General features: G+C 38.9%; 1 protein-coding gene and 1 long non-coding RNA gene across 5 annotated transcripts in view; one reads left to right on the top strand and one right to left on the bottom strand.

Moving 5' to 3' along the window:
• Positions 1 to 1,374: 1,374 nt before the first annotated feature.
• On the bottom strand, positions 1,375 to 17,801 carry LOC131121239 (uncharacterized). Its single transcript, XR_009127780.1, has 3 exons — positions 17,722 to 17,801; positions 3,659 to 3,774; positions 1,375 to 1,999 (listed from the first exon to the last, which is right to left on the bottom strand). It is a non-coding gene; the product is annotated as an uncharacterized LOC131121239 (long non-coding RNA).
• Positions 17,802 to 22,436: 4,635 nt separating this feature from the next.
• myripa (myosin VIIA and Rab interacting protein a) overlaps positions 22,437 to 26,446 on the top strand; it is a 24,057-nt gene continuing 20,047 nt past the window's right edge. For all 4 annotated transcript variants that reach the window (XR_009131394.1, XM_058079758.1, XM_058079748.1 and 1 more), the window contains exons 1-3: positions 22,437 to 22,605; positions 23,537 to 23,687; positions 24,828 to 25,049. Coding sequence is in view for 3 of the 4 variants with exons in the window: in XM_058079758.1 (XP_057935741.1) it covers positions 23,578 to 23,687; positions 24,828 to 25,049 (332 nt within the window). In the remaining variant the exon portion in view is untranslated. The remainder of the gene's footprint in view (positions 22,606 to 23,536; positions 23,688 to 24,827; positions 25,050 to 26,446) is intronic.

Here is a 26,446-nt window from a genome sequence, read left to right as displayed (position 1 = left end):
TTGCTATTACAGAGGTCAAACGTTTCCTGTAGTTTTTCACCAGGTTTGCACACACTGCAGGAGGGATCTTGGCCCACTCCTCCACACAGATCTTCTCTAGATCAGTCAGGTTTCTGGGCTGTCGCTGAGAAACACGGAGTTTGAGCTCCCTCCAAAGATTTTCGATTGGGTTCAGGTCTGGAGACTGGCTGGGCCATGCTAGAACCTTGATATGCTTCTTACGGAGCCACTCCTTGGTTTTCCTGGCTGTGTGCTTCGGGTCGTTGTCGTGTTGGAAGACCCAGCCACGACCCATCTTCAATGCTCTGACAGAGGGAAGGAGGTTGTTCCCCAAAATCTCACAATACACGGCCCCAGTCATCCTCTCTTTAATGCAGTGCACTCGTCCTGTCCCATGTGCAGAAAAACACCCCCAAAGCATGATGCTACCACCCCCATGCTTCACAGTAGGGATGGTGTTCTTCGGATTGTACTCTTCATTCTTCTTCCTCCAAACACGCTTATTGGAATTATGACCAAAAAGTTCTATTTTGGTCTCATCTGACCATAAAACTTTCTCCCATGACTCCTCTGTATCATCCAAATGGTCATATGCAAACTTAAGACGGGCCTTGACATGTGCTGGTTTAAGCAGGGGAACCTTTCGTGCCATGCATGATTTCACATCATGACGTCTTAGTGTATTACCTACAGTAACCTTGGAAACGGTGGTCCCAGCTCTTTTCAGGTCATTGACCAAGTCCTGTCGTGTAGTTCTGGGCTGATTCCTCACCTTTCTTAGAATCATTGAGACCCCACGAGGTGATATCTTGCATGGGGCTCCACTCCGATTGAGATTGACCGTCATGTTTAGCTTCTTCCATTTTCTAATGATAGCTCCAACAGTGGACCTTTTTTCACCAAGCTGCTTGGTAATTGCTCCGTAGCCCTTTCCAGCCTTGTGGAGGTGTACAATTTTGTCTCTGGTGTCTTTGGACAGCTCTTTGGTCTTCGCCATGTTACAAGTTAAAGTCTTACTGATTGTATGGGGTGGACAGGTGTCTTTATGCAGCTAACGACCTCAAACAGGTGCATCTGATTCAGGATGATACATGGAGTGCAGGTGGACTTCTAATGGGCAGACTAACAGGTCTTTCAGGGTCAGAATTCTAGATGATACACAGGTGTTCAAATACTTATTTGCAGCTGTATCACACAAATAAATTGTTAAAAAATCATGCATTGTGATTTCTGGATTTTTCTTTTTAGTTTATCTCTCTCACAGTGGACATGCACCTACGATGAAAATTTCAGACCCCTCCATGATTTCTAAGTGGGAGAAATAGCAAAATAGCAGGGTGTTCAAATACTTATTTTCTTCACTGTATATATATACATATATACAAATATATATGTATATACATATACACATGTAGCAATCCAATCTGTTCCAAAATTAACTTTCAGTGGCCGGTTCATACTTAGCAGTATTGCAAACGTTGTCAGCAGGTACAATCACCATTACACCATCACACTCCAATGGCACAACCAACTGCTCAAATTACATGGTAACCTTGGCACCAGTATCGCCCCCTCCTGGTAAAAAAAAATAAACATAGTAAAATTACCTCAAAATTCTTTACGGTGAGTTAGGTCACCCAACAATCTTTTTCAAACCAGGAAAACTGGCTTCAAGACCTGCGTCTGTGTGCCCTCGAGTTGCATGGGGGTGCGAGGGCCCCCGTTCAACGCTACTTGCAGCTCTAATTCCATGTGATATTCATATGAGCTAGTCTGTTTGACATAATTTTAAGGCAACATAAGGTCCAGATTTTAGCTGTGAAAAGAACCTGCATCAGCGGACCTTACTCTATTTTAATTGGAGACCCCTGCTCGAAGCCTGTCCAGCAACACTGAGAAAGGCCTGAGGTGCTTGATGATGGTCATTTGCCAATGTTGGGATGGAGGGATGCTCTGGATGCCTTGGCCTCATGGAGCTCTCCACCGTGCTTGCTCCAGGCTAAAAAAGAAACAAAGAAAAGATGGAAGCAAGCGTGTGTGAGCATATGAGTGAATAAGGACAAAATGTCTCATACGGTAGGATAAAAAAAAATAGACATTGTGAAAATCGTTTTCATGGTACTCTGATTCTTTCAAGATAAAGGTTTATCAATACAATAAACATGTTCTGAAAATGTGTGTGCCAGAAGTGGATGTGGTTTAACTGAAAATGGGCATGGCTTACATCAGTACATTGATCACAAGTTGCTATATTTGTTGTATATTATTCAGCTAATTAATAAATTTTACTTTAATTTTTTTTATTTTACTTAATTTTAATTTTACTTAATTTTAATTTTACTTAATTCTATTTGTAATTATTTTTCATTGTAATTCATTATAATTCATTTCAATTAATTCTATTTAATTTTACTTAATTTTACTTAATTTTAATTAATTTTAATTATTTTTATTAATTTTTAAAAAATTTGAAAATTAAATTTTTTTTGGTAATTTTGTGCTTCTTTGTTTTGTTTTTCCAATTTTATATTTTCTTTCTACCGTGTGCCATTCAAAGGCCCATAAAAAATGCGGTCCACACTTCCCACACCCCTGGTTTACATATTTCACAGGGTTGAGGAGTGTTAACAAAACAGTGTGTCCATGCTGTGTCCCCGCCACAAGCAAAGGCAGGCTCCCACTGTGGTGCGCATGCACTGGGTTGAGGTGCGCTTTGGAGCAGCCCTCTTGTGAGTATTACACAGTTTGCATGACGAAAGAAACACTTCATCACTTTCTATTTGAATGCGTGCTGCGAGAGAATTTGGAGCGGAGTTGCATTGCATGCAAATGGGGGAAAAAAACGATTATTAGCAGATGAGTGGGACAGTACGCACGGATACAGATAATTGACAGCTGTACGCATTTCATACTCACAATCGGCAAAAATGTGTTTGTCTCACCCCAAGAAACAACACATTCTGAGCCCATCAAGGATCCTTCTTTAAGCCACTTTAGAGCTTTAAAGTCCCAGGCAAAAAATACAAAATAAAAAACCTTAAACTGTGTTATGGAAAGCAGGAAGTGAACAAATGTAACAGTTACTGATTGTAAAAGTACAAAATGGAGGGGTAGGATTTAATAAGCTTTGCTTCTTCCTACTCCTTTTGGACATGTGGAACTGTGAACTGATTATGTGATACATTCAATTGTAATCTGATGCATGTTCAAATGAAATAAAACCATTACCATTACTATTACCATTTGCAGTCACCTTCCCCAGTTCTGTCTGTCGCAGAACCTGCCCATGAATGCCAAGGTCTTTCATGAGCTTGATAGTCGAGGAAGCCACAAACCCTCTGCATCCTACTTCAGCTGGGTAGACCAGACCTTGGCCTTCCATTCTGGTTGTTATGCATCTGCTGCAAGGTCTGTTTGGAGACCTTTTCAGTGGCATACTCCCTTGGGAGCCTGAGTTCTATGGTGGTCAACAAGACCACTTTTAGTGAAATCTGGCTCAAGGCTTGTGGTTACAAGGTGGTGGTGAAAGATTAGTTGCTTGCCAATATCAACTACTGTCTTCCAATCCTGGGCTATGCCTAGCTGTCCAGTTTTTGGTTTGATAGCAATATGGATGTTGTGCTTCACAAATAATTTTTTAAGCGTGTTACTTGGTAACCTCTGTGTCGTCTGTGCCCTACTCTGCGACTTCGGCCTCTTCCTTGGGTTTCTTCACCTTCCCTGCAGGAATCCAGTGGTTGGGCAGTGGTTCCATCCTGGCATGTAGAATATTCCCTACCAATAAATCAAAATCTGCTGAGGATTTGCCAGGAATAAGACATCTACAATGGAAATTTAGCAAAAAAAGGAGAGAGCCTAATTTCTAACCCTCGGCGGACTCCAGTTAATTAATGGAAGTTGAAAGTAAAAATCCAAATGAACTGAGACCTTAAAAATCTAATTGAATCGCTTTGAGAATCATGACACCCCAGATATTTCAATTGCCTGCTCTTGGGATCAAGTGGATAATATGCCCTTCACATCCACATAGTTAGTCAACTGAAAACATTAGCCAGTAGAAGGTCAGGAATGTGTTTAATTGTGTCTTGTGTTATTTGTGCAGAGATCATTGTGAGAACCAAAAAGCCAGAAAAGTCCCAGGCAAAAAATTAAAATTAAAATTAAAATTAAAATTAAAATTAAAATTAAAATTAAAATTAAAATTAAAATTAAAATTAAAATTAAAATTAAAATTAAAATTAAAATTAAAATTAAAATTAAAATTAAAAAAACCTTAAACTGTATTATGGAAAGCAGGAAGTGAACAAATGTAACAGTTAGTGATTGTAAAAGTACCAGATGGAGGGGTAGGATTTAATAAGCTTTGCTTCTTCCTACTCCTTTTGGACATGTGGAACTGGGAACTGATTATGGGATGCACTCAATTGTAATCTGATGCATGTTCAAATGAAATTAAACCATTACCATTACCATTACCATTTGCCGTACCCCAATTTGGGAACCACTGGTCTACATGAACAAACACGAACCATAATGTGACATAATGTCTGTTTTGATCAAGTAGTTAAAATAAATTACCCATAAAAATGTGACTTATACTCCAGTGCGACTTATGTAAGTTTTTTTCTACCTAATTATGCAGTTTTGGCTTTGTGCGACTTATATTCCGGTGCAACTTATAGTCCAGAAAATATGGTAATTATGTTGCAGACAATTTCATCTCCAAATTACCTAATTATATGGAAGCATATAAGCCATGCCATGCATATAAGCATATGGAAGTAATAAACATACATATTCCATTATTATTACAAACCGGAATGAACCACTGAAAAACTACACTGTGTGTAAGAACACATACTTGATATTCGGAATGATATGTATCTGTTCACCCATTTAAATGATCTGTATTCTCCCCACCTTCGTGGATGCACAGCAGCATAATGATATTAATGTGCCTTGCCCGACTGCAGCGGGCGGCTTCTCCCGCTGTACCCTCTAGATATCTATAGGTGCCGTAGGAAGTCAGTTTGAGCACACCAGCCACAGTGTCAGTACGCCAGTAAAGAAGTTCCTCAGTGTAACAACGCTAATAATAATAATAATAACAATGTCGCTGTTGCTTGGTTAATATGCAAATTAAAAATTATATGTAAATGGTGAGTTTTTGGTGCTTTTCCTCTGAATCGCTTGAGTCGGCGTCTAACCTCTTTGGGTATAATCCAGCTGTCCCTGCCAGAGGACCTTTGACATTGTTCATTTTTTCCCTGGTGTGCAGCCAGCTGCTGCCGCCAGCGCCTTTAGTTATTCCTTTTGTTACTCACCTCAGCTTGAACTTGTCTCTGGAGGACATTCAAAAACTGTTAATTACTCCATGTGCCTTGCATTCTGTGGTCCATACACACAAACGATTTAGAATGCACAGAAAAGAGATATACTTCAGGATTGTTACAAATCGTGGTATTAACCTTGTGATCGGTTGTTTCGGAACTTAATGCTGGTATGTGTGGTAAATACAAATACAAATTTCCCCACTGAGGGACAAATAAAGGCATATCTTAATCTTAATCTTAATATCTTAAATGTTGGTGAAAGACACAGTGGATAGCTAAAATGCAATTGTTGAACATGGTTTTATCAAGTAGTTTCTAAAATAAATTACCCACAAAAAATGTGACTTACACTCCAGAGCAACTTATAGACCAGAAAACACTGTATTAATAATATAATTGCCAAAGAAAACATTATTTCGAGCTAATTTTTCAAGCTGTCAATGGATTTTAGTTAGTGTACATGACACCAAAGTCACTGCAATTCATGTACTAGTACTACTTAGTTGTGCGTTAGCTCATCGGGAGGAGCTGTGAGCATAAGTTCCTGTTCATCTAAGATTTATCATTGCAAACGAGGCTGAGCTTCATCAGACATAGTGCAACCGTAGTGCAACCGTAGTGCAACTTCAAGCAAAACAGCCTTCAAGTTGATGCACAGAAGCTGTTAAGAGGAAGCTGACCATACAAAATCTAAATGAGGTGATAAATGATTGAAAACAGGATGTGTTTGAATTACTTGAAGAAAATATTGAAACGCCTTTGTACCTTGTGTCAGCGCTGTTGTATGTGTTGTAAAAGTTCACTCCAGGAATCTTCTAAAAATATGTGTGCTTGTTGATTCCTGTGGTCAATATTGCTGTATGAATACAATTCATAAGCAGTGCCCTCCAGGAGAATTGGAACAGTGAGGTCAATTTATTTATTTATATTTATTTATTTTATTTTATAATAATAATAATTATTATTATTATTAGTAGTAGTAGTAGTAGCAGTAGTATTATCATTAATAATAATAAATTATTATTATTATTATTATTATTATTATTATTATTATTATTACTACAAAATAGTATATTATAAAAGTATTATTATAAAATAACAAAAAAATAATAATAATAATAACAATAATTATTATTATTGTTATTAGTAGTAGTAGTAGTAGTAGTATCATTAATAATAATAACAATAATAATAATAATTATTATTATTAGTAGTAGTAGTAGTAGTAGTAGTATTAGTAGTATTATTATAAAATAAAAATAAATAAATATAAACAAATAAATTGACCTCACTGTTCCATTTATTTATTTTATTATATTATTAATACCAATTATTATTATTAATAATAATATAAATGATTATTAATACATATATAATAAATATTATTATGGCATCCCAATAAACAATTGCCTTTGGAGGAGCAGAGGATTATTATTACTAATAATTTATAATAATAATAATAATTATTATTGTTGTGATTATTATTATTATTTATTTTTGATATTTTAAATATCAAAAGCATGTGGGGTGACATCAAAAGGTGATTACAATCACTAGTTGGCTTATTTAAGTACAAAAATGATCCTGATTAATAATTGTGGGATGATACTTTTTTGAGGTTCATATGTGTAGTTTTTGTAAATTTTGCATGGCCTTCCAAAATTCTTATTGCTTATGAGTGGTTTGGACCACTGTACTTTTGTTCAGAAAGTCTTCCATAAACAGAGGCAGTGATACCTTTAATCCGGCCATCTGCAGGTTGTTGCCGATGTCACTAACTGTTAGGGTATGATGCACACAGTCGCACAAGAGGCGCATCAAGAATTCTGCATGTATGGCTGGCATAAGCGGGCTAAAATATACCCCTCTCAATAAGTTGCAGTATGCACCTTGCAATCTTAAACGTGTTTCATAAAATACACAGTGTTTTTAACAAGACAGCGGGCACAATCGTGCATCAGTCACAGTTTTTTTTTCTCGTCTACTTGCTTGTTAGTGATAGTGAAGTCAGTAGGAAAACTGCTTGTAGTACTGAATTCTGTGCTTTTGAGAAAAATACAGTCAACAAGACAGATTAGACGGATTATTTTCCTTTTTGCGATGTTTGCATGAATCACCAATTTACACAGCTAAGGAATAAAGTCTCAATGATCACTTACACACACACACAGTACACCTATAGCTGAATGATGAACTATGCTTATAGCAACTTCTGATCAATCCATGTCAATTTCAGATTTAAAATAATAGACACGTTTATGGCCCGCCCACTCTAAGTACGGATACGGATACAGATAATTTAGATGGGTGAACAGATACAGATATTCCTACTAAATGCTTGGTAATTATTATTCATCATTCATAGTTTACAGGTCAGATTACAGGTCATCAAAATATTTTTAATAGTTCACATTCAGATCAAAAAGATCCACTTATCCATTTAGGAAGCTGAGCGTATTTTTCACAATATCAGTCACACCAGATTATAAAGTGCAGTCTCAATTATGGGGTGACTCAAGTACAACAATATTTTTTACAGATTTTAAGGTGCACCGGATTATAAGGCACATCAAAGGCTTTTAAGTCAAGTCAAGTCAAGTCAAGTTTATTTATATAGCCCTTAATCACAAAAGAGCCTCAAAGGGCTTAACAAGCAGGCAACAGAAGAAGACAGACAATAGACGACAAACGACATCCCCTGATCTGAACCCCCATCAGGGCAAGGAAAAACTCAAAACCCATTAGGGAAAAAGAAACCTTGAGAAGGGACCGCAGATGGGGGAATCCCCCTTCTAGGATGACCAGGCTGCAATGGATGTGGAGAGGTTAACATGTGACAGTTAAATATAAACATAGAGTATAATAGTCCAGGTCCAAGATGTGATGCCATTAGGACAGTTGGGCAGCCACGGGTCTTGAGATGATCACTATCCCTCTGCTGCAGCGCCTCCAAGGTAGGCCACGACCGATGTCCAGTTTCGTCAAGGCAAACTTCCAAAACAGCCTCTCCTGGACCCCCCCCCCTCAGCCGGGGGGGGCGGTATGGGAGAGAGAAGGAGCGGCAGTCAAAACAGGCAGGGAATATTTTTAACTAAACGCTAAAGTATAGAAATGAGTCTTAAGTCGGGACTTGAACATTTCTACTGAGGTAGCAGCTCTAATATTAACAGGTAGATCATTCCACAACGTTGGGGCCCGAATGGAAAAGGCTCTAGAGCCCGCATACTTCTTTCTGGCTCTCGGGATAGTCAAAAGACCGGCGTGTTGTGAGCGTAGGTTTCTAGACGGAGCATAGGGTACAATTAGGTCCACCAGATAACAAGGTGCCAACCCGTGTAATATTTTGTAAACCAGAAGCAGTACCTTAAAGTCACATCTTAAATGAACTGGGAGCCAGTGCAGGTTGGCTAGTATTGGTGAAATATGGTCACACTTACGTGTCCTTGTAAGAAGTCGCGCTGCAGCATTTTGTACTAACTGCAAGCTTTTGAGACTCGCCATTGGAAGACCAGAAAGCAGTACATTACAGTAGTCAAGGCGAGACGTGACAAATGCATGGACTAGGGTCTCTGCATCAGAGGTGGATAGAATAGGTCGTATCTTCGCAATATTGCGAAGATGAAAAAATGCTATTTTAGTAACATTCTTAATGTGTTTATGAAAGGATAGAGTCGGGTCCAATATCACACCCAGATTTTTCACAGAGTCACTTTGGGAAATTATGCTATTATCAAAACTCAGAGTGGTGTCCTTAAACAGGCGGCTCTGTTTAGCAGGGCCGATGATCACCATCTCAGTTTTATCAGAGTTCAGGAGTAAAAAGTTACAGGACATCCAATGTTTAATATCAATGAGGCAAGCCTCCAAATTAGAGCAGTCCCGCGGGTCAGTTAACTTTAGTGGGACATATAGCTGAGTGTCATCAGCATAAGAGTGAAAGCTAATCTTATGTTTGCGAATGATGTCGCCAAGCGGCAACATGTAAATGTTAAACAAAAGAGGGCCGAGCACTGAACCTTGTGGAACTCCACAAGTGACACCACAGAACTCTGAAGTCATATCATCACAAACGACACGATGCGTCCGATCCTTAAGGTAGGATCTAAACCAAGAGAGTACCGGACCAGTAACACCAATATATGTTTGAAGGCGTTCCAGTAGGATAGAGTGATTGACAGTGTCGAAAGCAGCACTGAGATCAAGTAATAACAATATTGTAGATGTGTCACAGTCCATAGAAAGAAGAAGATCATTCGTCACTTTTGCAAGGGCTGATTCAGTGGAATGGTTTCTCCTGAAACCAGACTGAAAAGGTTCAAAAAGATCACCCAAAGCCATGTGGTCATTGAGCTGTTGTGCTACAATTCTTTCAAGGATCTTGGACAGAAATGGGAGGTTAGACACCGGCCTATAGTGGGAAATACTCCCGGGGTCGAGGGTTGGTTTCTTCAGCAGGGGTCGAATCACTGCAGTCTTGAAAGCTGCAGGCACAGTGCCAGATGAGAGTGATAGATTAAATATATTTAAGAGTGAGGGGGCTAGAATTGGGAACAGTTCTTTAACAAGTTTCCCAGGAAGCGGGTCAAGCAGACATGTTGTCTGCTTTGCTGTACTGACAAGTTTTGTAAGCTCGTCCAGAGATACTTCCTCAAAGTAGGAGAAACTAGTGGGACAGAGGCTGGAAGTAGTCCCAGCAGCGATCATGGCGGTTGACATGTTAAGCCCGTCTGGCGGTAGGGAGTACTTTATTTCCTTCCTGATGAGCTCAACTTTATTTGCGAAGAATCGCAAGAACTCATCGGCTGAGAAGGGGGAACTACTAGGAGAGGTCCTCTTCTGGGTTAGCAGTGCCACTGTGTCGAATAAGTATTTAGGGTTATTTTTATGGAGGTCAATTAGTCTAGAGAAATAGTTGTTTTTTGCCGCAACAAGAGCCTGTTTATATTTAGTCAGACTATCCCCCCATGCCTGTCGGAAGACCTCAAGTTTAGTTGCACGCCATCTGCGCTCCAATCTCCGACAAAATTGTTTCAGCCTTCGAGTTTCAGCTGTAAACCAAGGAGTAAGTCTTTTGACATGACACTTAAATCTCAAAGGTGCAACAGTATCAAGAGCTTTACATAACACCTTGTTGAAATCATTTGTAAGGTTGTCTATAGGACCCTTATAGGAAGGGAAAGAGGATACCACTGAGGGCAGTAACTCAGCAAGTGCAGTAGCAGTCGAAGAACTAATATTACGACTGCTAGAGCACTGGTTCCGGTCCAAGCGGTGGGATTGGGTCAAGATTTCAAATGTTATAAAATAATGGTCAGACACAGTGGTTACGTAAGGGAGGACTGTTACGTTGGAGGTCCTAATACCTCGAATTAAAACCAGATCCAGGGTATTACCACTGATATGGGTTGGCTCATTAATTAATTGAACAAAATCAAAGGTATCGATTATTGTCTGAAAAGCCACACTAAGGGACTCTTCAGGAGAATTGACATGGATATTGAAATCACCCATGAGTACAATATTGTCTGCGTGGGTTACCAGGTCTGCAATAAATTCAGAAAATTCATCCAAGAAGCCCGAGTACGGACCAGGAGGACGATAGAGAAGTGCTAGATAAAATGGTAATGATGCGGTCGATCGCAAAACGAGGACCTCAAAAGTTTTAATTTCAGATTTTGACCAAGTGCTGAGGTTAAGAGCAGATTCATGGATGAGAGCAACACCCCCACCTTTCCTATTAGGACGTGAGACCTGAGAACTCAAAAAATTAGGTGGAGACGCCTCATTAAGGGATATAAATTCGTTTGGTTTTAACCAGGTCTCGCAAAGACCCATTATGTTGAGATTATGATCTCTTATCAGATCATTAATGAGCACAGCCTTTGAGGAGAGCGATCTAATATTCATAAGACCAATTTTCGTAAAGGTTGGCTGACTGAGGCTGTTCACTCCCAAAGAATTGATAGTAGTAATATTAACAAGATTGCTCCGTCTAGAACCCATGCCATATTTTGACTTGTTGTACACACGATAAGAAGTCAAGACCATAGGGGTCTGATAGTTGTTTGTTGAATCATCACTAGTACAAGAGGGAGGTTCAAGTTTATCACGAGGCCCTACCTCAGTAGAAGGCAAGACAGACTGTGGTGCATTTATGGGTTGTGAATCTGTATGCATAGTATGTTGCTTTATTCTACAGAAAGGGCTATGTGTATTGTTCAAGTCCGGCATAGCGCCAGTTAGCCATAACCTTACAGACTCCACACCCGTTCTAACAGGCTCGCTAATCACCTGTCCCCCGGCTTGTTCTAGTGCAGGAAGTCAAGTGTGCCTTAAACTGTAGTGCAGAAAATATGGCAATATATTTAAAAAATGGTATTTATATCAAGACGTTTTTCCTTTAGGGCTTTCCTGTCTACTCTGTATTCCACACACGGTCTTCCCGGCATCTGGAGTCATTGTTTGAGCCAACTTTGTTCATTGTATACATATCTCTGGCATCTGCACTATGGCTCCAAATCTGCTGTCACTGAGCCACCGCAATAGGAGTCCAATATCAGTATCACAATATTTGCACAATGCATGCAAAATCCATCCCATTTATTGTTCCTCTCTGATCCTGTGTTGTTGCACTCAGGTCAATCTATTTTGGATTACATTTTAGGACAATGATACCGCCATCAACCATAGGAAAATATATATTTCCATGGTGGGGGCAGTAGAGTTAAATCATTGTTGATATTATCAGTGACAGTATTGTAACATTTCTAGCTAGTATGTAGTCATTTCTTCATTTCTGATGTAGTCACAAGTCTACGCGCTAACCACTCGTCCACCGTGCAGCCCACATACATACATACTACGTACATACAACACTACATTCTATATGTGTGTTTTTGTAACTGAGTATATTTGAAAGGCGGGAGTTTGCGTCCCACTAACCTGCTCACCCTAACCCAAACACCAAGAAACAGGTTCCAACCACTAGAGAGTCAGCCCCAACCCAGGACCCAGAGCAGTTGACCCCCGCCAGAAACAACAGCCTTGTCTTTCCTGCCTCCTAAATATGTGTAGCGATGTGGGGGGGTGGTTATATAATAAAATTCAGTGATATATCTTTTTCTTTCATAATGTTCTTTCTTGGCCAATGGACCCTATGACTCCACTCACACGATGTGTTATGTGCACTGGACCTTATTTGACTCGACACTGACAGAATATAATCTCCCATGGTTACATCGATTATGAACTGAGAATGAGAAACACAGATATTGTGGAGGGAATCAAATCTCAAATGTCATTATTGAATGCTTGAGTAGCAAAGCCTTCTGTAGTCTCCATCTCCAGTCATAAGAAGATGTGTACTGCATTGCCTCCATTTGTCAACATGACTAGAGAGAGCCTGTTCTCATGAGAATTTCATGCATTGGTACAACAATATGATACTTCATTATGAAGCAATTGAAATACAATTGTGATCTGCTGGCAGATCATTGTCTAATGAATACAATTCCAAGAAAAATAGAAAATGTTTTGATATGACAATTTGGTAAATGGGCGGCACGGCGGTCTAGTGGTTAGCGCGCAGACCTCACAGCTCGGAGACCAGGGTTCAATTTCACCCTCGGCCATCTCTCTGTGTGGAGTTTGCATGTTCTCCCCGTGCATGTGTGGGTTTTCTCCGGGTACTCCGGTTTCCTCCCACATTCCAAACACATGCTAGGTTAATTGGCCACTCCAAATTGTCCATAGGTATGGACACAATTGGATAGAATTACAGGCGGATGTATCTTCATGTGTGATGCATTGAATGCTGATCTGTTTTGGCTCCTTGAAATGATTATGTACTACAAAAAAATTGTATAACCAAATAATTAATCTACAAAGTGTAAGATAAAATATACAATATATACAAACTACTGAATGTTTTCTTGTCCATGAATACCATGTATCATGTGATATGGCTAGCTTCATCATGGTTGTGTTGGTAATACTGTAGTATATTCATATTATAATGTAGTACTATTAACCTTACCGTGGATGGGTGAAGGTCCAGTTTCATCTTTATGTTCATGAAAGGCACATTAATGCCTGAACATGGATGAGGTGTTATTATTGTACCCCAACTCCTTGAAACACAATAAGCACTTCACATTTCAATAATAATGAAAAACAGTGAAATTACAGGTTTTGAAATGCAAACATACCATCTCTTAATAGTGTTGATTTGGCTTACTGATTAAGTCAAAATGTTCCCACACAATTTCCTGTTTCTAGCTGGCTCCATATCTTCTCTCTCTGAACTCCAAGCTAACGTAACCGTACGAACCAAACCATCGACAAACACTATCCACACGCTCAACTGATTGACTCTCACCACAAAACCCCACATTTTCATGTTTAATCCTGAGGGGTTTATATCGCTGAATGATAGGCAAACATCGCAAAAAATTCGGAACCTTTTCCCGAATTCGTCATGTGGTACGGCCGGGCAGCGAGGCTTCGGACGTCATCAATTCCAGCCCTTCCCCCCAATGAATCAAGCCTCGGTACACGCTTTGTGGAAGTGCCCACTTTATTACTCGACACACACTTCGAAGTCCCGGCACCTCTTGTAATATCACTACCTCCAGGTTAGCACCCCATCAGTCAACCGTCTCCTACTGCAAAAGTACCTACTCGCCAAATTGGCAGCTTTTAGATCAGGAGTGTGGCGTGCAAGGTGCGCTTCATTTCACTAATTGGGATTTTACACGTGTGGGCATCGTAGGAGGCAGTCACTTGGATTGCAAATTGGGCATACTGGCTTCCTACGGAGTGTACAGCGGGAAAAAGTTCATTAATGATGAACACGCTATGTGCGTCCACGGGGGGTTGGGAGAACCATAGTGTTGGCCGAGAGAAGCAAGGCGCACCATGCGTGCATGGACAGGAGAGGATGTTGTCATGATACATGTGATTCATGTTTGAACCACGAGATGGTGCGAAGGGGAGATGATGCCTGTGTGGACCCATAAGGGCATGAATCACTACTGGGAGACAAAGCGTGTGGAAAATAGGCTTGGTGAAGAGAGTGTATTACATCAACACAGCGTTGATGTTATCATGAAGCAGTTCCTTGACATCTTTAACATCTTTTCATCATCCACGATGAGTTCCAGGACTATTAAGAGAGAAGCTAATACAGGAACTTGACCAAATGACGTCACTGAGAGTTATTCAAAGGTTTACATAGTGACTATAAAAAAATCCAAATGGTGATGTTTGTGTATGCATGGATCCTAAAGACCCGAATGCCAGCATTAAAAGGAAGCATTATCAAACCTCAACGAGAGACAAAATCATCAGTGACATGTCAGATGCTAAATTCTTCAGCAAACTGTATGCATCTCAAGGATTTGAGCAGATTAAAAAGCAAAATACTGCCCATTCCACACTCCTATTGGTCGATATAGCTTCCTGAGGATACCTTATGGAGTCTGCTTTGCACTTGAGGTCTTCAACATAGCCATGGAGCATATTATGGAAGGGCTTGAAGGAGTCAGAATTTATCTGGACGACATTGTGATGTGGGGATCGACACTGGAGAGTTATTATGAGAGACCTATCAAAGTGCTGCAATGCATTCAAAGTATAGACTGAAGCTAAATAATGCAAAATGTCTTTTTGGTGGAACTGAACTAAGATTACTCGGAGGAAAGCTCACTGTTGCTGCTGTGGAACCAGACAAAGAAAAAGTGAAAAGGTGTGTTGAGGGTTTTGGGCATGTTTAACTTCCTTAGAAAATGAATTCCAAACCTGTCCTTGAAAACCGTGTACCTGAGGCAGCTGTTGCTAAATGGATGAATGTGGACGGAAGTCATGAAAAGGAATGGATTCAGCTAAAGACAAAGACTAACGACTAAAAACTAACGACTTGCGTATTTTGATCCAGCGAAAAAGATATCCACAGACTCCTCAAAGGATGGGATTGGAGCAATGTTATTACAGTCGGATTGAATGCCACTCGCCTATGCCTCAAGAACGATGGCACCATCGTTATGCACAAATCAAAAAGAGTGCTTAAGACTTGTATGCAAATTTGAAAAATTCCATAATTATGTGTACGGCCTTCCAACATTTGTGGCTGAAACCGACCTCAAACCAATGATTGCGTTCGTCAAGAAAAATCTCAGCAAGATGTCTCCACGAATCCAAACAGTCATCATGAAGCTGCAACACGATGATTTCAACCTCATCGACATGCCAGGTAAACACATGCTGTAGTCCTGGATTTATGCTCACAGTATAAATCTCCATGTAAAACTGTGAATTCCTCCCTGTATCGGATATGAAATTCAAGCATATCAAAATGTTGGAAATTAAATTAAATTGGCCACTTTAGTGAATTTAGCCACTTTCATTTGCCCTTTTTGCAAATCACTCACAAACTGGTATTAGATTTACAAAATGTATAAAAAATATATTCAACAGAATATAATTGGATTAACAATAAATCAGACAGAATAGAGCTCTGGGTGGCCAAATCTCTTTTCTCATCCTCCTGAACTCCTGGCGAAGTGAAAGAGAATTTCAGCTCTTCGTTCTGCTTAAAGAGTTGTTTTGAAATACTGATTGGTGCCTTTGCAAAGCTTGTATGACGCAAGCCTATCCCAAACAGCTGGGATAGGCTCCAGCACCCCCCGCAACCCTTGTAGGGAAAAGCGGTAGAAAATGAATGAATATCTATTTTACTATTTTATTTCTTATTTGATCTTATTAAATTCAATTTGTAGCTTTATTTATTGTATTTTATTTTTACTTTTTATCCAGTCTGTGCAGCACTTTGGAAACTCTGTTTATAAAATGTGCTATATAAATAAAGTGGATTGGATATATTTTAATGGGAAGTTCAGCCTCCCCTCCACTGATATTGAATGATTTTCTCATCCTCTTGTTAGCCTTTTTGGTAATGGTAATGGCAATGGTAATGGTAATGGTTTTATTGCATTTGAACATGCATTTTATGACATCTTTCTCCCGAAACATCCTCAAATCTTGTCTATTGCTGTCAAAGTGACTGACGTGTAGATGGTGGTCACAAGCTTAGTGATGGAAAACTGAAGGTTGGGACATAGACACAAATATACAGTACATATATAGACATACAAATACATATCCCAAGTCAAGACAGCTCATGCATCAGCATTAGGAAACACAAACATGTACTTATACGGTGAGAGAAAAGTAGCCAGTAATGAGGTAGTGCTGCAAAAAGGCCCCTTGAAAGCCAGCTTTATCAGCACAGCTCAGACGTCTTGAAGTGAACTACCAGCAAAGTGCAAGACAAGGGAGGTGTGCACCTTATCTATGGCAGAGGTCAGCTCTCGCTAGGAAAAATTCAACAGGGACAAGACAGGGGGATTAAGTCCAATCCTAATTATGGAATGCTTGAACGTTCCAGCCAATCAATGAGCGAGGTCACAGTAATTCCTGTTGGGGGCAAAGCCAGACATGAAATGTAAATTGGTCACAAAGACTTTTGCCCACCTCACACACCTCTGCAATCTGCAGACAGGAAGAGTATGATTAAATCATATTCTTTACAATGTAATCAGATAACACACAACAGTATATACGTATAGTCTACGTTATCATGGAATGTTTCAAAGGACATGTCAAGTCAATTTTGTGACAGGGAAAATGATAAAAGTTAATGCACAGACTACAGTATTTTCTTTCTGGTGGCAAACATTACAACATACACAAGTTGACACAACCAACCAACCACAGTGGAGTGGGTGTGCCGAGAGGCAGGCCATGGGTTGAATAAATGAAAACAGACCATTTTCGCAGGAAGAATGAAATCCAAAAGTGCGGATTCTGAAAGATCTAGTGTCACATTCTCGTGTTACCGCTCTAAACTAGACTTGGGGAAATACACAGTTATAATTTTACTGCTCACTGCCAAATGTTCTCGAACCTGAAACACATGAAAGAGCGGGAACAGTTGGTCGTCTCTCCAACACAGCAGTTTATTTATTTCTTCTGCTACGCAACAACAACCATCGAGCCATTCAAGCATGCTCTGCTAATTGACAGGAAATAGCTATATTAAGATAATATACATATATAAGAAAAATATACATTGAAATATACATCCATTTTGTTCCTTCACTCATTCTTTTGTCTTTCTACTTCACTTGCACCTAAAATGGGTGCTAAAGGCGGCCAGGCTTCGGTTCTCACCGCTAGGCCTCTGTTAGCATTAGCGAATATACACATGCATATACACAGACTTTCTTTTCTCACATAAACAACCAACATGCAGTACAGAGGCATCAAAAGTCACTCTACATGACTATACTACATATCGTGGTGTACTTAAAAACACTTCTTATTCACCAACCTGAAACACATGAAAGAGTGGGACCAGTTGGTCGTCTCTCCAACACAGCAGTTGATTTATTTCTTCTTCACCGCTGTGTGTGGCCTTCCCAACAACCGAGCCACAACGCCCCCCTGTGGCGCCACTGTGCAATAGCACCAAGCAGCGAAAGTGCCCTACTTTCAACCACAAATTATCGGAAGATTAAATGAAAACTCGTTTGATTTCGGGGTTTTTTCCCCACACCTTTACACTTGGTTGGGTCTGGGTCCCACACACGGAATAAGGAGGCACAGGAATTAAACTTAGAATTTATTACCTCCAAAAGGTTAACAAAAGGAGATGGTGTCAAAATGGTGCACCGTGGAAAACACACAAAAGGGACTGACTGAAGTGTCAAGTGCTGCTGAACGCATATACAACACTTAGAGACATGGAAGCAAGGCAGCAACACGTGTAGCATAGAGTAGCATAGAAAATAATCAGGCGTCTGTAGTCAGCTTAAGTACCTGGCGAGGATAATCAACAAAAGACGAATAAGGAGGAGACAGGGGCACAAAGCAAGGGCACCAGGACGTGACATCTACAAAGCTTTCTGTGTTGGTTATTGTGTGTTGCTGCTCTATAGGAGTCCACAATTCAATACAAAAAAGCAGAAAAAATAGCATGATAGGTCCACTTTAAATCTCAATAGATACCAAAGTTTTGACTTGGCACCCGGTATATTACACTATATGTGTCTTTACAAAGTCTTGCAAAAGACACAGTATCATTAAGGTTGAAGTAAGTTTTTTTTAACCCTTTCCTTTGTCTGTAAATGTGGATGTGGAAATCTTATGTTATTCCGGTCCCTCTTGGTTGTATTTTTGTTGGGCGTTTCCTGTTGGTTTGTGACCTTTAGTTCCATTTCCTTTATATGAAGGTAAGCAGCACAATTAACATCTCTGTGTAATGTCATTGTTTAGGGCTGATATTTTTGTATTAAGTAGTATACGGTCTGTGTCAGCACCACAATCGCACCTTGGGTCTCATACATCACACATCAAAAACACATCTAATAGCCACAGAGGTGCATCATCCACACTGTCGAGCAAAAAGAGTTGCATATATGAGAGCTTTCACAAAGTTTGGATTACTCTTGCGGGCATGTTGAGAAAGACGTAGTTGCTGACTCGTCAGATATGTCAGAAAATGAAACAATACTGGTTCTTTGAAACGAAAATAATCTCCAAGACTTGGGGGAAAAAGTAGAATGATTTCAAAGTGGGCTGCACGGCGTTCGAGTGGTTAACGTGCATACCTCACAGCTAAGAAACCCGAGTTCAATCCCATCTCTGTGTGGAGTTTGCATGTTCTCCCCGTGCATGTGTGGGTTTTCTCCGGGTACTCCGGTTTCCTCCCACATTCCAAAAACATGCTACACTCCAAATTGTCCATAGGTATGAATGTGAGTGGGAATGGTTAAAAACTTAGATATTTGCATTTATATCACAAATGATTGTTTATCACGTCAATACCAGCTACACATTGTTAGATGTAGTTAAGTATAGGCCTCTATTGGCACATAACCAGAGCAAAGTGTTAGATGTGTCCTTATCACTGCCTTTTGGCCTTCATCTTATCCGTTATCACAATCTTTGGCACACATTGAGGATTGACTGTCTCCAAGCAACTAAGACCACTTTGTCACCCATAGAGACGTGTGTCAGATTGGCCTCGCCCCTGCGCGACGGGAAGGCTAAACTTGGCAAAAGAACATCTGACCTGAAGTTCCTCAGACTTGCTCCTGCACCCATGTGGAAGACGAGTCCCTTCAGCTGTGTATCATTCATCCTGGTACATTAAATTGTTCAAATTGAACTATCGTTCTCAAGACTTATTTGGAGGCATTAAAGATAATGAACCAAAAGCAACAAAAGCTTTCAATTGGTCCATGGAGCCCGATCTTGTGCTTCTTACTTGATCGGCAATTTAATTTGGCACAAAATAACAAGGTCATCAGAATGCTTTCTTTTGAATTTATTTCTACCTGGTCCTGTTCTGGGGCAATTTGGCAAAAAAAAGAGGCCAAAACTTTCTTTTTGCCCTTTTTAATCGCAATAATTACTTTTTTTTCATGCATTTTTAACATGCATACAATGTTACATTAATGTACATCACATATACACATATATAGTTGTGGTCAAAAGTGTAAACATAATGAAAAGAACATAATGCCATGGCTTCCACTTATTTCTCTGATAGAGTGATCGGAACAGATACTTCTTTGTCACAAAAAACATTCATGACATTTTTTTCGTTTTATGACTTTATTATAGGTTAACAGAAAAAGTTAACTAAATCTGCTGGGTCAAAAACATACATACAGCAATGCTAATGTTTGGTTAATTTTCCACTTCATTTAGGCGCTTTTGGTAGCCATCCACATGCTTTTGGCTATTATTTTTACACTGTTATTAAGTGTAAAATGTACACTGTATACACTGTATACAATGGAAATATTTGGAAAATTAGGTTCGGAGAAAAGTTAAAATATAGTGGGGAAAAAAGTAAAATAACTAGATAATATATATATTTTGAGCTTGTTTTGCTTTACTAAATATTGAAATGGCCTTTGCATTCTTCCTGGAAAAAGAGGCAATTTCACCAAATTACCAGCAAGTGGAGCCAAACACCAGTGAATCAACAACTCCACAGTAACCAATACACACACATATTTACACACACATTTGACGGCTAATATTTGGTGCAGCTGCCAGGTGACGACCTGTGAGGTGTCTTTGTCTTAAACTACACACTCTCAGATATTTGTCTTCTTGCATACGTAGTTGTGCATCGTTTTTCTGTCCTTGTTAGACCCAGTTTGTGCTCTGAAGGGAGTAGTTAACTGCATGGTAAGAGAATTTTTTACATGGGTTTTCTAATCATCTATTAGCCTTATAAAATGATGGACTTGGATTAGCATCCATACCAGGAGATTGATGCAGAGGACTGACAGTTGTTGATAGTAGGCCTCGATGCAAAAATGTACATCCTTCTTTGAATATCATCTGATTCATTTTAATTGTTTGTGAAATGGATACAAATGAAAAAAAAAATTGTGAAATGCATGAAAAAGGTGTTTTTCTTTGGAAAACAAAGAAATTTGCAAGTGATCCCAAACATTTGGTATATATACTGTATTTTCTGGACCATAAGTTGCTCCAGAGTATAAGTCGCACAAGGCCAAAAATGCATAATTAGGTAGAAAAAAAACTGAAATATAAGTCGCATTTTTTGCAGGTAATTTATTTCACAAACTACTTGACTAAAACAGACATTACGTCCTCTTGGAAGGCAAATTATAATAAAAGAATAGAGAACAGGCTGAATAGGTGATAAGATATGCTAACACAATGCTTATTCAGCTACACAAAAAATAAACATGAACAGAAAAGGTGTCCATTGTTTATGTTACATTAAAAAAATCATTTATAAGTCGCTCTGGAGTATAAGTTGCAGGAACAGCCAACCTATTAAAAAAGTGTGACTTATAGTCCAGAAAATATGGTATACATATATACATATATATATATAGATAAACAAAAACATGCTAGGTTAATTGACGACTCCAAATTGTCCACCGGTATGAATGTGAGTGTGAATGGTTGTTTGTCTATATGTGCCCTGTGATTGGCTGGCCACCAATCTAGGGTGTACCCCGCCTCTCGACTGAACACAGCTGGGGTAGGCTCCAGCATGCCTGCAACCTTCATGAGGATAAGCGGCACCGAAAATGGATGGAGATGGTCTGTCTAGAATGTGTACATTTTTGTCTGCAAGAGTGCTGATTCTATTTGAATATAGGGCAGTCTACTTTGAGCTCCAACACGTCCCTCCACCTCTTAGAGGCCTCCAACAGAAAGGGCCCCTACCATTATATGTATATGCTATGTAGGATACAGTATGCTACTGTGGAGTCGTTGATTCACTGGTGTTTGGCTCCACTTTCTGGTCATTTGGTGCAATTGCCTCTTTAGGTTTTAATGGCTTTGTTTTTTTTGGCTCTTTGGTTTTTCACTGTCAGCGTTTTTACCTGAGGACTTGAGCACAAGACGTGTGCTGGAAGACACAGCCATCCCAATATTGTGTTGTTGCTCTATCTACGTTGTTGTTGTTGACGAAAGTGGCATAAGATCCCAAGGTAGTATGTGAAATCAATGGGCCTAGGAAAGAAGTTTTGGTATTTTGAATTTAAAAAAAATACGGCAGGATACTGTATTACATGCTGTCATCAATGTACACAGCGTGTGTACATCCAGACATCCGTACACAGCATGATCAATCACAGCATGTATAGCAAACAATACAACATTGTTAGAGGTTATTTTACAGGGCTTTGTAGTCAAAATGGATAGGTCTCAATGATGTGCATTGTTAGCTAGCTCATATTAACCTGTTTTTCTGTATGATGCACAGAAAAAGGGAAAGATGTGTTTATGTTTCATATAAGGATTGTGGATAATGGACAAAAAATCCATAAAATGCATTCAACATTTCTTTCAGAGGAAGATCAACATGCCAGTGGTTATGTAAAGACTATTGTTTATTCCTAAAGCTTTCCTAAAGGTATTTTGTTCTAGTTTACATCATCACCTCATGCCTGCGACTTTACTGGGCAAAGTACTCTATGCGGAGGAGGCTTATCCTGATTGGGGTTTTTTTTCTGTAAACAGATTAGGCAAACAAGGCAATCCTAAACTCACACTGTGCACTTTCTCAGAAGTGTTCAGATGCTTTTAGGGCTGATGAGTTGTCATTTTGTATTTAAATATTGCATTAGAGACATTGAAAAAACGATTTTCTCATCTTCCTGGTGACTTTCTCATCTTCTTTCTCATCTACTTTCTTCTGATCAGCAACTTGGTGAGTCACCACACATTTTTAATTTGTGTCTGTTTGTTAATATTTTACTAAAATGTACCAAAATTTGTGGTAACAATGTGATAAATTATTATCAATGTTATTGTTAATATTACAGTATTTAACTTTAAAACATTGTTTTTAAGAATTAATTTTAGTATTTTTATTTTTGTCATAAAAGAAATATCTATATATTTATTATTCATTAATTTGTTGTAAAAAAATATTTTAATTATTTTTTTAATCTTGTACCATGGGTGTGTGCCAGGGTTTTTCCATTCTACTGTACAATTGTTTATATACTTTTTTTTCTCATATAGTATTTTGGTCATAAAATAAATAAATATATATATATATATATATATATATATATATATATATATATATATATATATATATATATATATATATATATATATTTATTATTCATTAATTTGTTGTATAATTTTTTAATTTTATTTAATTATTTTTCTTATCTAGTACCATGGATGTGTGCCAGGGTTTTTTTCATTCTACTGTACAATTGTTTTATATACTTTTTTTCTTTTCTCATATAATATTTTGGTCATAAAATAAATATCTATATATTTATTATTCATTAATTTGTTGTATAATTTTTTTATTTTAATTATTTTTCTTATCTAGTACCATGGATGTGTGCCAGGGTTTTTTCCATTCTACTGTACAATTCTTTTAGATAATTTTTTCTTTTCTCATATAGTATAATATAGTATAGTATATAGTATATGTATATGATATATTTTTGTTGTTGTAATCACTCTATATTTGTAATACGATGTGTATGTGAACATATGCTTATTTTTGTATGTTAATTCATGTATGCAGCCTTTTTATTTATTTTTTTTATAATATTTTTCTAATACATTAAAAAAACATAATGTATTTGACATAGTCTATTTCTTAATCCTGTTAGATGACAGCGGGCTGAGGGGGCCCAGCACGTCTGTGTCAGCCATGGGCCGCAAGATGGATCTGTCAGGCCTGAGCGACAACGAGGCTGAGCACGTGCTACAGGTAGTGCAGCGCGACATGAAGTTGCGCAAGAAAGAGGAGGAACGGCTCAGGTAAGCTACATCACCATGGCAACAACTTTGGCTAACCCTATCCAAGCTCCATTGCTGTTCTTTGTATCGGACTACTGTTTGCATTCCAGGCCTCTTTCTGTTATCGGAGATTAAGTGAGCTCGTCTTAACAGGAAGCGACGGTCCTTTCCTGTTGTGTTCCGATAAAGCTTCCTCAAAAGATGTGCAGCCTGCAGAGCCCAGAAACAATGCAAACAACTGCAACTGCACAATATTGTCAGTGTTCCTCAGGCATTAACTCTTTTAAAAACTTTAGTTTAATCAAAAATTGTTTTGTAGCCAGCAATCCCAGGTTAAAAGTAGTATTGACAGCATTTTACTTTTACACTTTTTACAATTTTTACAATTTTACACTTCAGGAGTAGCTCGTTTAGCTCGTCATTCTGCCAGGAAAACAGAAAAGGAATCGGACACAAGTTTAGTGACTAAACTGAGTTACTAACTGAGTTATTCTACTGCAAAAGTAACTCATTCATTCATTCATTTTTCCTCACGAGGGTCGCGGGGGTGCTGGAGCCTATCCCAGCTGTCTTGGGGCGAGAGGCGGGGTACACCCTGGACTGGTGGCCAGCCAATCACAGGGCACATATAGACAAACAACCATTCCCACTCACATTCATACCTATGGACAATTTGGAGTGGCCAATTAACCTAGCATGTTTTTGGAATGTGGGAGGAAACCGGAGTACCCGGAGAAAACCCACGCATGCACGGGGAGAACATGCAAACTCCACACAGAGATGGCCGAGGGTGGAATTGAACCCTGATCTCCTAGCTGCGCTAACACCCAAAGGTTTTTCAGTAAATACAAAAATAACAAAATAAATAAATTACACTAAGACGTACTTGACTGAAAATCAATTTACAAGACATGTTTTTACCCAAAACTCAATTCATCACCTCTTCTACCTACCTGGACATATCATATTTCACATTTCATATTTCAAAGGTAAAATAAAGCTGGGACTACCATTTTATTTAAATCGCCTGTCTCCTTTGTTTCGTGTGTTTGTGCTTTCACTTTAACACAATCAAATTGACTTCCATGTGTTTTGTTTTTATCCTCCCTCTCACCCCCCCCCCCCCCCCCCGCAACCCCGCCTCCCTATTTCCACCCCCAGCGAACTCAAGCAGGCGCTGGATGAGGAGGGCAGTCGCTGCCTCCTGCTGTCACGCCAGCGTTGCTTCAACCAGCGCTGCTGCATCCGCTGCTGCGCCCCCTTCAGCTTCCTGCTCAACCCCAAACGCCAGTGTCACGACTGCCTGTACAACGTGTGCAAGGCCTGCAGGCTCTACAGCAAACACGACAAAGCCTGGCTCTGCTGCGCCTGCCAGAAGAGCAGGTAAGGCATGTTGGGATGTGAGGGTGCATTTGGGGAAGGATGCACGTCGTCATGGTGACGTCAGAGGTGGATTTAAGATTTATTATATTGAATATGTCACTGCCTGCAACATGCCACATAATTGATTGAGGACTTTAAACATAAGAATGCAGAACTTTAGTTTGAATAGATAGATTATTATGTATGTTTCTTAAATTTTAGCCAGTTTTACTGTTGTTAAAATTAGATTAATAGATTAAGATATGCCTTTATTTGTCCTTCAGTGGGGACATTTGCATTGCACAGCAGCAAAAGAACAGAATCAGTTAAGCAGTACAAAATACACAATATTAAAAAATAAACAATATAAACAACCCAAGTATTAACAAATTAACAATTTTTATATACAAATACAGTTTGCAAGATAATATGAAATATGAGCTGTCAGGCTGTACAACCAGCACTGCTCCTAATAGACTTCTACACCACTATGTACATCTGTCCAATACTTTGTGTTTATACTCCGTATAGTTACTCCAGACTCCATTCACTGTGCAATATCTGATCAACCTCCATGTGCAATATCAAGGCTCTAAATACAATATATTAAGTTCTATGTGAAGTATTTCTATAATGCCTCATATTAAGTCACTAGCAAGATCTCATAGTGTATAGACTGGTCATATATGTCATCTCGTCATATTCATATTATCTGCATACTGTATTGTATATAACTCTGGGTAAAACTGTTGATTTGTTAATACTTGGGTTGTTTATATTGTTTATTTTTTTATATTGTGTATATTTTGTACTGCTTAACTGATTCTGTACTCTTACTGCTGTGCAATGCAAATTTCCCTTATTCCCTTATCTTATGAAATATATGACCAGTCTATACACTATGAGATCTTGCTATTGAATTAATATGAGGCATTTATAAAAATACTGCACTTAGAGCTTAATATTGCACAGTGAATGGAGCCTGGAATAACTATACTGAATATAAAAACAAAGTATTGCACAGATGTACATAGCGGGTGCAGTCTATTGGGAGCAGTGTTGGTTGTACAGTCAGCTGCAGAAGAAGAAAGGACCTGCGATATCGCTCCTTCACTCACTTGGGGTGAAGAAGTCTGAAACTGAAAAGCAGTTGATGAAACTGAATGATTTTGCCAGTTTGAGAAAATGGTGGGGTACATTGTGGTCATTAGATGAGATGAGATGAGATGAAGTGAGATGAGATGAGATGAGATGAGATGACATGAGATGATATGAGATGAGATGACATGAGATGATATGACATGAGATGATATGAGATGAGATGAGATGAGATAAGATGACATGAGATGTCCCTTTGTTGGTCAGTGGGAAATCTACATGACTTGACATGACATGACATGAGATGACATGAGATGACA

This window comes from Doryrhamphus excisus, chromosome 1 (assembly GCF_030265055.1).
Source record: "Doryrhamphus excisus isolate RoL2022-K1 chromosome 1, RoL_Dexc_1.0, whole genome shotgun sequence".
NCBI lineage: Eukaryota > Metazoa > Chordata > Actinopteri > Syngnathiformes > Syngnathidae > Doryrhamphus > Doryrhamphus excisus.
Note: the sequence above shows the minus strand (reverse complement) of the source record. Positions and strands in the feature narration are given on the sequence as shown.